At 37.5% G+C, this 12,946-nt stretch overlaps 1 protein-coding gene across 1 annotated transcript in view; it reads right to left on the reverse strand.

The window, feature by feature from the left end:
- The window catches only part of LOC139736462 (arf-GAP with GTPase, ANK repeat and PH domain-containing protein 1-like), a 186,812-nt gene extending 173,907 nt beyond the window's left edge, over positions 1 to 12,905 (reverse strand). The window contains exon 1 of the mRNA XM_071647213.1: positions 12,599 to 12,905. Coding sequence (XP_071503314.1) covers positions 12,599 to 12,773 — 175 coding nt within the window. The 5' untranslated portion in view covers positions 12,774 to 12,905. The remainder of the gene's footprint in view (positions 1 to 12,598) is intronic.
- Positions 12,906 to 12,946: the final 41 nt, after the last annotated feature.

Below are 12,946 nucleotides of genomic sequence, written 5' to 3' on the forward strand. Positions count from 1 at the left end.
AAAACAACAACAAAAAACAACAACAACAACTTTATGGCATGGAGGCAACTGAAATGGAATTCGGAATGTGAACAAAGTACGGTTGGAGAAGCAAGAGAGAATGCAATGTATTCAGCAAGTTGAGGCCAAGTTGAAAAATTCAGTGTGGTTTTGCCCTGAGAGGTGATTCGGAATCTAAAATCAATCATTCATGTGCTCCAAGGGGTACTTTGTATGTGCCCTTTCTTTGACATAAACAACATTCTGGCAAGTGTTTAGGCAGAAAGGCATGGCATTTCTGTCAGTAATGACATAATATTTACAATCTCAGAAGGGAGTCATGCAGGGCCATTTTAGGCAGGGAAAATAAAAAAAGACAGGGTACCTCCAAAACGTGAAAGAAACTTTCTGAATAATCCATACATTACAATGTAGTGTACCATCTCCTTTGTGGTTGTAGCAAGTAGGTACGCCAATGTCTTAGACAATCCATGCAATCTCCCTTGTGTTACAGTATGTATGTAGCATGCTGATAGGTATTCTACAGTTGTAATTCAAATTCCTATCATATTTCTGCATGGTTTTCTTATTAATTAGTAAGAGTTTAGACAGGTAAATTCAGATAGAAACGTTACGAGATGTTCCAATAATTCACATACAGTGACACATCATGCATGAGCACTTGTGTGTATCCATGGTACATGTACATAGTACAACTCTACAAGGGATATCATACGTATGTGTCTGCTGAAGGTAACAAGCAAAACAAAACATTATAACAAAACAAAAGTTATCTTACAAATATATCTAACTGTGACATTTTATTGCCATTTCATCTTCAACAGATTATCTAAGGACTATAACGGCAAGTGCTGTGGTCAAGTTCCCATCTCTGTAAAAAAGATACCATTTTATATAGGAGGGGCCTACATATGAGGTGACTTATTGCTATCAATCAATCATCCAAATGACTACTATGACTATGTAATAACCAATTTAGGTGTTTCGCTATCTCTTTCACTGAAATGGAGCTTAACCCGCATTCTCTCCTTCCTTTTCATTTGAATATCACTTTTTTTTTTCTTCAGCAGATACATTTCCTTTTGGGTACTTAGACTATTTCAAAATCTGAACCAACCATGAAGACAGTAATGCAAATTATACATTGTACCATATGACATTCCCTTAGTTTTTATCCATCCATGTCTACCCTGCAGGGTGTCAAAAATGCATTATTCTCATATTTCCTCCACAAATGTATCTGAGCATGACAAGGGAATCATAATAGTGTGCCAAATCAATGCACGACTCAAAAGCAAATACTTTCAAGGTCTTCTGATTAGGTGGAAAAAAGACAGTGGAGCGAGAAAGACCTTTAAACTTCTCCACATGACAGTGGGTACAGGGATTTGATTCACAATGGCTTTTGGTGTTTGACAACTTGTGTGTCATGATTCTTTGTTGTCAGGTGCTAAAGTCAACCTGCATTTTGTAAGGACGCGCACACGCAAGGAGACACACAAGGAGACACACGATGTAGTGAGGGGCATGCTTACACCAGTCCAGCCCAGTGAATCCTATCATACAATGTACCTGTGCTGTCGCACTGAATTTACACATGATATCATATACACCAACACTTATCCCATTGAGGAGCTGATTTTGCTAAAACACACATTTACCATTAAGACACCTGCCAGAGTATATTCGGGACTAGCCTTCCACGGGTTAAGGAAGAGGTAAATGCAGGTGTCTCCCTGGGCTCTTTATTTCACTATGTGGATTTGAGCAGATAGTCAGTCCTGAGATTATATTACAGGGATGATATTGAGATTTCTATTTTAGGGGGAAGAAAAGGAAATCAAAATTTTCATGCAATATTGATACATGAAATAGCAAAATGTATACAGCCTTGAATTTAAAAAAAAAATTATATGAAATCAGATTTAAATCTCCAGAATGAATATCATGTCTGATTATCAAGACCTCAGCTCAGTCATAGATCAGAGCTCTAGATCTCAACCTGATGAATACTTCCTATACAGTCTGTATTACTCTTGGTACACAGAATATCCCTATATATAATACACAATCACTTTAATATTCTCAGAAAGCTTTAGTGCATGAGTGATAACAGTTCAGAAGGGTTTGACTTTGCCCCCCAGGGCTTCCTTGCTAATGGCTCTCAGCAATGGGGGTGGAACAGACAAATTCTAGGAAATTTTCAGTTGAAGTTCGTTGCTGAGGTGGGTGGTGAAAGAAGTTGATTCAGGCCCTTAGACAGAGTCAATACAAACTGTGTATTTGTCACTTTCCTGATGAATTTCCGTACACAGACTCCTCAATATCCCTTGACATTTAGCACTGCGCACAATGACATAATTTAGAGGAAAATATAAGATGATGTTATAATCAGAGTGAAGATCAAAGGCCGGTCCTTGCACAGGATTGGTAGTGTAGTTTGCAGTGTCCGACATCAAGCTGTCCGATTACTCCTTCTTGCATGAGTTCTCAACAGAACTGGGCTTGTCGCTTTCTTTGCCAAGACAGCTGGCTGGCCCTTGGCATTGAACCCATCATAATTTTGGAATGAGAATGTATTGTGCAGGTGAATTATTTGCAACACTGTATGCACTCAATATTTGTTGTTACTGTTGTTGTTGTTGTTGTTGTTGTTGTTAATATCATCATCATCATCATAATCATTATTAATATTATCATTATTACTATTATTATTATTATTATTATTATCTATTATTATTATTATTATTATTATTATTATTGTTGTTGTTGTTGTTATTATTATTATTATTATTATTATTATCATTATTATTATTATTATCATTATTATTATTATTATTATCATTATTATTATCATTAATATTATTAATATTATTATTATTGTTTAGGAAGGAGGGAGGTTTCATCTCTACTTTAGTACCACTTGATGAATGCATTTTTTTTTTCTTCTCTTGAAGGCACAAGTGTGGGAGTTCTCTAGAATCTTCCTATGAAAATTTACATCAATTTGACAATATTCTCTTTACTGTTATCTCTTAGAATTTGTGGATGACACACAAGCCTCCTTGTGTCTCCTGTGTTTGATGACTAAAGAAACTGTTGTGTCTCACCCTGGTCTGGAAGGTCAGTTTCAATCAGGCCTGTATTGCCACTCTCATTGACCAGACACTCCCCATTGTGGTCAGTTTCCTGAGGGGACAAAGCATTGACTAGACTGCTGGCCCCAAAGCCCCTTTATCTTGCCAAACAATAGCAAGGGTTACACTTATCTCTTCATCCACATGGGCTGTCTTTGGGGGGATCAAAACAAAAGCAGCTTTTCTCATTATATATTTCATCAGTGGGCTTCCTTTTGTGGAACTATTGATTGGGTCAAAGTGGCTTCAGCTTGGAGGAGGAGGTACACATGTACAGTATGTATTCCTACTGCATGCACACAGTCATCTGCAGTATGTCAGTGAATGCAGGACTGTTACCATGAGATGTAAAAAGGCTGAGTGATAAGGAGTGGCTAAGTGAATAATGCCAAGCTACGTGTATAATCCTCCCTACAAGGGACAATTTCCTCGACATCTGACTCCAAACAGTCAAGTGCTCAGTCTGGTCTGAGAGTTACTGTATAGGGCCTACTGTTCAACCTCACCTTGTACACAGCAGTGCTACTGCATTGATTAATCCTCCATATGAGACGATTACACAAGGGGTAATCAAAGTATGATAAGTGTACGCCACGAACACACTCAATTATCAGACAATTTAGAAGTGAGAAAAGCTCCCCTTATAATCCAACAAACATCCCCTTGGGACATCAAATAAATTTCACAATATCCAAATTATAGATAAACTGGTTTCTCCCCCAATATGGTGCTGAGCATGCAGCAAAGGAAGACCACAGCTATAAGTACAAATGTATGTAGGCCTATAACACCCAAGGACACACCTTGATTTAAATCACAAGAAGGGAGAGTGTATGTGTGTGTGTTTCGCAGTGTGTCAAGAACAATTAACAGTAAGAGGATTACTAGCAGTGAGCCCATGTATCAGCCATCTGGGTTTAGACAGAGTATAAACTTTTTATCCTTTTTGTCAGACACACATCTACCCTGTATGTCATTTCCTTTGTGGCTTCCCAATACATTCATTGGCCACAGCTCATCATTCACAAACATTCCACTGCTAAAAATGTTGTTAATCTATATCAGCCATAGCCCTGGAAATTCAAAGAAGTTCCATTGAAATACTCTATTATTGTTACTCTACACCAACAGGAAGTGAGGTTAAGAGGAGATCCCTAGACACCCTTACTCCTGGCGAGTACTATCAATCTATGGGAGGTTTTTATGGATCACAGAATCTAGTCTATACATGAATGATGCGATTCACTGGGTCATACACTGTAAAATCCACTCATGAATCAAACTGTTACAAGCTCAACGTAAACAGCTTACTTCAACATACATGTAAACCATAGTTTTTCTGGAAGGCAACTTCAGTCTAACGCCAGATAAACAAGAGAACGTAATGTCAGTGAACCTCAACCTTGGGTGATTCCCTTCATTTACATGACTATACATGATGACCCTTCCCTCTCATAAATAAACAAACAATGCTTACATACTACATGAAGCAGGTTTGGAAGAGAATCAAGGGATTTCAACATCCAACATAGATCAAGGGATTGTATTACAAATTATGCATTTTGAAGGCAAAACTTGCATTTTGTTTTATTTTTACAAATGGGGGGGGGGGGGGGGGGGGACACACATGATACATGCTACAATGTAAAGTGAGTTTAAGAAAAGAAATAACAAAGACCCTATTTTCTGCTTGTGCCCCCAAACTCTGGGATTGTTTTCTCATGGTAATACCATTTAAATATGACATATTTTGCAGTGTTTTTATTTGTGAAATCATTGCAGAATTGCAAAAATATTGCTTCCCACATTAAACACAAATGTCAGCTACATCACCACTAAGGTTGAAAATCAATAATTTTTCTTCCAAAAAGAGATACATTGTACACTTCTTTGCCAAACCGTCAATGTGATGCTCAATTGAGAATTTAACCACTCACAGAGATTGTACAGTTGTATGTCCCAATTTGCGTAATATAAGGTCTGCAAAAGACATGATAGGCCTACATATGGCTTAATTACAGTAATTCATGCACATATGTGGACTGAATGTGATATTAAGAAACAACAACTTGAGTACAATTATTCCAGTAGGATAGTCCCTACTACTTCCCCTCAGAAGTAAAATGTATTTCAAGCACGCTCCCTACATATTTTTGTTGGCCTACACATAAAAAGAGCGGAGCCAGGGAATCTCCTGGCAAGAAATCTCTCTCTCATCTGAAACCGAAACAACTGGTTAACATACCTTGTACTCACTACATAATTTGTAAATATTATACCACAGACCACATAAAAAAAACAGAGCAGCTACAATCATCTTTGCCAGGAATACAATTACGGATCCTGTACGAGAGTACAGAAACCAAAGGCAACTGATCCGGAAAGATGTAACGAAGTGTTCAATCAGACAAAACATACAAAGAGCTTACTATGGTCAGCATGGGGGGGGGGGGGTGTCATCCAACATGACTGGTCATCCAACATTATTGGTCATCTTGGTCACATGACTACCATATCCCTTGTGTAGTTCTTTGTATTGATTTTGTATCCACAATTCCTGTACAGGAAAATACAACTGTACAGCTGTATGCATACTGGTAGATTTCTTATATTTGCATGAAAGAATTGAGTTTTTCTGTTGCAGAAATTACACTATACAAAAGAACAATATGTCTCATACATCATATCATCACAATGATGTAAAATGAATCTCTTTTCTGCCATATACTGTATACGCCGAATATTTAGTGAGGTTTTTATTTTCACGAATTTTGCGAGTCAGGTGCTATTTGCCAAATTACAGACACATGAAAATATTGACTCTGATCCCAAAATGAATGTGACGTACGCGTGTACACTTCTCCGTTCAGTACAGGACTCCACGATCGCGAATTCAACCACTCGCAAAATCGTCGGGAATTCCTGACTCGCAAAAATTTAGACTCACAAAATATATGGCGTATACAGAATATAATTGGTCTAGCAGTGATTATTTGACCACCAGGTGATCTGACACTAGCAGCATACTTTATAAAACTGCCAACAGTTTGCTGTTTTTGGAACACAGGCAGTAAAGACTACAGTTGTATATGTACTGAATGAATGGACAATGTTTGTTTTTCCCTGCATTTTTTTATTTCTAACGTCTTGATTTGATATCAATGTGCTCCTACAATGTAGGTCCTACAGTACATGCCACCTGCATTTTATGCCATTATTCAGGGCACTTAAAGCAACTACATTGTACTTGTACAACGAACTAGGTGCATGGTACTGACCCTTAATTGAGCTCTCCCCAAAAACAATGAAAAACTAAATGTGCAAGCGAAGGTGTATTTTTAACTTAAACTACATTCTGTAACACTACAATGTAATGTTCTAGATATTCAGGCTTCTCTAGTCATCTACCTTTGAACATTATTATTTTTTTTAATAAACTATTAACATTAGCCAGTAAAAGGATTCTAATATATATGACAATGCACATCAGTGACAAATCATTGTACACAGTCAGTGTAAACAGTAGTGTGTATACAGCATAACAAGATGGAAGCATGCTAAAACACAGGCAGAGACTCCAACTCTCCCATACTCGACGGGAGATCTCCCGCCGAAAGCCCATTTTTGCAAAATCTCCCGTTCTCCCGTTTGAGATTTGATTTCTCCCGCCCTGGCTCTGTGTCTCCCGGTGGAAAGGATTTCTTACTTTATTGCTATCGTACATTGTGTTGAAAAAATAAGCCTTAGATAGCACCAAGAGAACATCTAGAACCCCACGTTGTAGGAACTTCGCGCTTCGCACACATCAACTTGGAGTCTCCCGTTTGCTAGGGGTTTCGGGTGGGAGAATCTTCAGATCAGAAGGTGCTTGGGGTTGGAGTCTCTGCACAGGATGGAAATTGGTTCCAGTACATTCATGTGCTGTAATGTAGCCTATAATGAGTTTATAACACAATGACTATCTGCAGAATGAACTCCGATCCTGCATACTTACAAAGGTGTACGTACAGTAGGTACTAAGTATGGAAGTGCAAAGGTCATAGACAGTTAATAAACCTTTACCACATACAACTGTACATGTACTAAACAAAAATGAACTCACACCATGAGGTACACCTTTGTAGGTATGATCAAGGAGCTACAATGTACTACAGTCTGTAGTAGCTCCTTGGTATGATACAGCCCTACAACAAAAAACATGGTACACATACTGTACAATCGTATACAATGATCATTTCATTCTGTAAGTATCTCACAGATGTGCAAAGGTTGTACTTTGAGCTTCTGGAAAATAAATCAAAATAATTCCATGATCATTCTACAAGCTTTGGACCATGCCTGAAAATAAGAGTACTGTCGGCCACCAGCCAGTATTTCTATTATACACTGTATATCAAATGTGATCATGTCATGGGTATGCAAATCAAAATTTACAAATCTAAAAGACACAAGCATTTATAGGATTTAACAAGTTTGCAAAGGAAGTATTGTACTGTACACAAACGTGAATGAAAAGAAATTTATTCCTATGCTGTGTTAAGATTTTACATAGCTAATAACTCAATACTTGAGCTAAAAAAAAAGAAGAAGAAAGATACACTAGTATCATAATACACAAGTTCCTGACAATTGTATGCCCCAAAACAAACAAACAAACAAAGGCTGGATTTTGCAAGATGCATTTAGCTTTTAACAATTAACTATTCTACGTACAGATGTACGGTAGTTTTATTGAGCTAAAAAAGAATCATTTGCATTATCTAATTCCACAGCTTTACAACAGCCCCATAATTGATCCATATTTAATTCCTATTACTACTGCAAGAAACAGCTGGTTATCTACTCTTCTAGTGAAGGAGATATGGGTCCTTTACTTTCCTCTGCACCTGATGTCTCAAGACCCAATGAATTTTTTTTTTTTTTTCCAGCAGAACACTCTCCATGATCCACGAGGTATGGTGGTAAATGAAATTTCCATCTTCGACGGACGCTGTACTTCTGAAGTAAGGATACTTGTTGCCTACTCAAGTTTCCGAAGCCTGCAATTTGGATGCAGTCCAGACTCACTCATATGATTGAAGTCTGAATATGAGAGTCCAACTCCAAGCCAAATGATCCCCAAGTGCCCCTCAACAGTACATGCCCACGTAATTATGTACACAGATGTATACAGACAGACACACACATGCAGTGTGGGCATGAACATAAAAACAGTCACACACATACACAGAAAAGCATTGATAAAGTCATATGCTGGATCACAAAATCTACCAATCAAACTGATAATTTGATCACAATATTACCTAAGCTCATACTGTATCATAATCTAATTCATCGAATCTTACAACAAAAGCATTGTGCAGTGTAACATATTATTTCTTTTCTGATCCTGTTACATAGAAGATGTGGTATTTCTAAAGATCAATACACAGCCTGAAGATTCCAGATATGCTACAACTAATATTCACAACCCATGCTTCTTTTTTGTACAGCTGACATAATCCTGATGATCATGAGTTGTGGCAGGCATGGCAATTCGGTGTCGTTACATTAACCCCAGGGCCTCACTTAGGGATTGCTCATCGTGCCATGTATGAATGTATCCAGAGGGCTTGCTGCATATTGTAATGTACTGCATCGTGTACAAAGAGGCTTCGAGTAGTCCCATGCATCGCATGGTATGACTACGTATGAATCTTGACCGAGGCCGGTCACTCAAAGGGACATTTAAAAGGACATCTTGACCTGGAGGGAAAATGTAAGGCAGCTATAGAGTGTGAGTGAAATCCAACAATCTTAGCCTTGTAGTGCACTGAAATACATTCTCATGTACTGTAGGAACCTACAAATTGTACCCATCATAAATGCAGGAAAAACATAAATGATATAATATATACACAAGTTTGTAATATACGCTGGAAATCTTTTTGCACCCCACATTCATGTAAAACATTTTTTTTTTTTTCAATACCAGGTGCCTTTGAAAACATACCATGCAAATATTGAATACCAGGTACATGACTGTTGGTGTTACAATTTGTGTGAATGTCTTAACCACTGAAGACTACAAATTTGATAATCAGACAGGTGTCTAGATGGGAAATGTGTGATCTAGCAAAATCAGTTCGTCCTCAACATTTAAAAAAAAGGGGGGGGGGGGAATCCCCAAGCCCATAAGACACAAAATTCATCATGTATCATGTACAATGAGGAGTACATGGGTGCAAATCTTTATATTCCCATCTATGGATTACATTTGTATGTTAAAGAAGGCATTGCATAGCACAGTATTTAAAAGTACAATGCCTAGATATTTAGGTGATAATCTTATCCCACTACAGGGCAAAGGCCATTGTATTATCAAGCATTGAAGAAAACTTACAAATCACATACAATGTAGAATATCTTTCTTTTCAAAATGAAAATATGGCCACTCCAGATGAAATTTCCTCCTGTATGCACATAGTACCTGTATATGCAAGTGTGCCAGAACGTGTATCAACATGAGAACACTTTTTCTGTACTAGGCTACATGTACATGTAGTCTGTCATCAGTTTACCATAAAATTTAGTAAAATGTATGCACATCCTCAGATATAAGTAGAGAGTTAAAGTTTAAAGAAATGCCAGCTGCCAGTAAGTTACTTTGGTTGAGTAAGACTTATAAGAAGATGTGTTAGATAATGATAAAGTTTAAATAGGCAAAGGTTCTGCTTAGACTGTATCCAACTAATTTTATCTTTGCTGTATCCACATTTGTTTATCATCTGTTTGATAGCTAACCAGAATTGATATTAACATTCATCTCATCATTCCATACTCGTTATCATATACAGCAGCTGTGTAATGTGTTTTTTTCTTCTCCATAATTGCTACTTTTTCTATTTGCAGGGGTACTTCCAGGGTGCATAGTAACCAATTCTGTACTATGCCATCACACAATGTACAATTTTGTATCGTACACAATGTACTGTACACAATGTACTGTACACTGTAGCTAAAAAAACATGCAGAATATTTAATATGCCATCTGACACAAAGTGCATCTCAACAGACATACTTTACACATACATTTTGGCATACAGTCGAATAAATGCATCACAATATTTGGAATTACTACAAAGTACCAGATCTGCGCTTTGTTCGATTGTTAATGTTAAGTTTGTTAAATCACTTTTAATGTAAACTTGTACAATGTATTTATGTTAAAGGACAAGTTCACCTTCATAAACATAAGGATTGAGAGAATAGTAGCAATATTAGTAGAACACATCATTGAAAGTTTGAGGAAAATTGGACAATCCGTTCAAAAGTTATGAATTTTTGAAGTTTTTGTGCAGCAACCGCTGGATGAGAAGACTACTGCAGTGTGTGAATTTATAACTACTGCAGTGTGTGAATTTATGCGTTGTACGCATGTCACATGCGTACAACAATATAAGGAAAATATAAAGAGAATTTCACAAAATTTCATCTTTTGCAAAAAGTACACATTCCCCCGACTCGTTACCAACAAATGTTATGGGTAATATTATTCCCCCTGCCTTTAGAAAGAGTCAAGTCAAGTGCTCTTTTATTATGCGAAAAAAGTTAAAATATGTTGAATTTTCTTCACATTTTCTTTATACTGTTGTACGCATATGACTCACAAGCTGCAGTAGTCTCCTCATCCAGCGGTTCCAACACAAAAATTTAAAAAATTCATAACTTTTGCATCGATTGTCCAATTTTCCTCAAACTTTCACTGATGTGTTCTACTAATATTGTTGCATTCTCTCAATCCTTATGTTTATGAAGGTGAACTTGTCCTTTAATCAAAATCAAACAGGTTTCAAGTTGAGTCAAGATCTAGATCTCTATAGAGTCTAGAATGAAGATGCATTATCATGCTCAAACAACTACAGAAAATGTCTGTTTAGAAGAGTTTTATAACACCTTTTTACTGTGGTGGTTCTCCTCTGGCCTGCAAAACAGACAGAATCCTCCCATATACTGTAAAAGAGGAAATTGTTGCGGTGTTGAAATTTTCGCGCATTTTGCGCAACCAGAAGCTAGCGCGAAAATAAAAGTACACAAATATTTTTGCGTGCCATATGTTCTAGTACGTGAACGTTGATGTCTTGATTCTGCAGAATTAAAAACACGTGAAACTCTTCTTACCCGGCCAAGCGCGAAAAATTAGTAGCGTGAAAATATCCACTTTTACAGTAGTCACCGCAATGAGTGATTTCAAGCAAGGCTTGACCACTGCCCCCTATATGTTCTGTGTTCATTGCTAATACAGTCCTTGCTGGCTTGACAAATATAAACATGACATACACGTACAGTAATAGAGTTCTAAATACATTTGTACAGTGCGTGGACAAGCTTTATGAAATATCCAAGATTTACAAATACAATGCAGATCATCTGGGTGAAATTTTCAAGGAAAGTGACACAGCTACCACTCCAGCTCCTCAACACCCTTATACATTGTAACTGATCCTTGGTGAAAAATGAATTGTTCCTGGGCGTTAGCAAATCACAATCACTTCCATAGGCAGAGCACCCCAGGATCAGGCTGGGGAGACTTTGGTCTATATGGAACAAGAGGGATTCTGCAGAGCCAGACATAATTTCTGCAAAACATATCCTGACGATACAGACTGATCTTCCAGTCATACAAGAATATAATTACTATGAGACCTAGCATAATAATGAGTGCACTTTCTTTCTTAGACTGATACAAACAAAACATTAATTCTAATTAGCCTTGCCAGCAAAAATAAATCAAAAAGGATAAAGACAAACAAAAAGCATATTATGCTCCCATTAAATGTTACTGTTAGTGTCTCAATCCTTTCAAGAACTCCTACTACGATTGACCGAAAGATCGGTCTGTATCTGGTCGTCGAGTATATGTTCTAAGGAGACTGCGTTCTGGCTTCACGGATCTCCGCAGGAGAAACGTCAAAAAAAAAAAATAAAAGACTCCTCCGGACAGATGGATCTTTCTGTCTACTACTACGATTACTACGAGGCTTCTATTTTGCCCTATCTTGTTCTACAATTTTAATTGTTGATGTAACCTTGTTACTATTACTAGTAACGGCTAGTAGTACTACTACTAGTTTTGAGTTGAAAACAACTCTATGAATTATATGAATGCAATTTACAAATTCATGTGGAAATAGAAATAGAACATCTGGGTCGTCTAGAACTAGATCCCTGGCCTAACTTTAAAGAGGTTAGCAGGAGAGTTGATTTTAGAAATCTAATTTACACGTCAAGATCACATGCCGACATGTAACTTAAATAACTTCAAATTTACACCTGGTTTCTCTTGGTTTTATACTGTAGATCTAGATACCTCTAAATTCAGCAGTGTCTTTGTAGTGAGTTCATAAAATCCCCATCACACATTCGTTTGTTGTTTATATTCTCGAATTCCCCCGTGTTCACACATTCTTCTTCTACCTTACCTTCAATGCACACGACATGCTCCCGTAGCTGATCTTGCAGACACGGGTCCTCTACTTGCTCCAGCAGATCGTAAATCGCGTAGATGTGGGGGTGGACGCTCTCAAATCGCTGGATTTCTTCCCGAATAGCTCGGGAATTTAAAAGTTCCAAGTTGTGGACATTCATCATATTCATGGTAACATCTCCTCTTGACTGTCAGGTACAGGAATAATCCATTCACGGAAATGGCAACGTTAAAACAATGGAATTCGTGCAGTTTCTACCGTCAAGTGGCGCACATAGTTTATGAGAATGATAGGAACAAATCCTTTGCTATGCTCCTGCTCTGGATCTCGATCCTATCGTAT

Source organism: Diadema antillarum, unplaced genomic scaffold (assembly GCF_040938485.1).
Source record: "Diadema antillarum isolate AM-2024a unplaced genomic scaffold, OU_Dant_1.0 seq00000649_RagTag, whole genome shotgun sequence".
Classification (NCBI taxonomy): Eukaryota; Metazoa; Echinodermata; class Echinoidea; order Diadematoida; family Diadematidae; genus Diadema; species Diadema antillarum.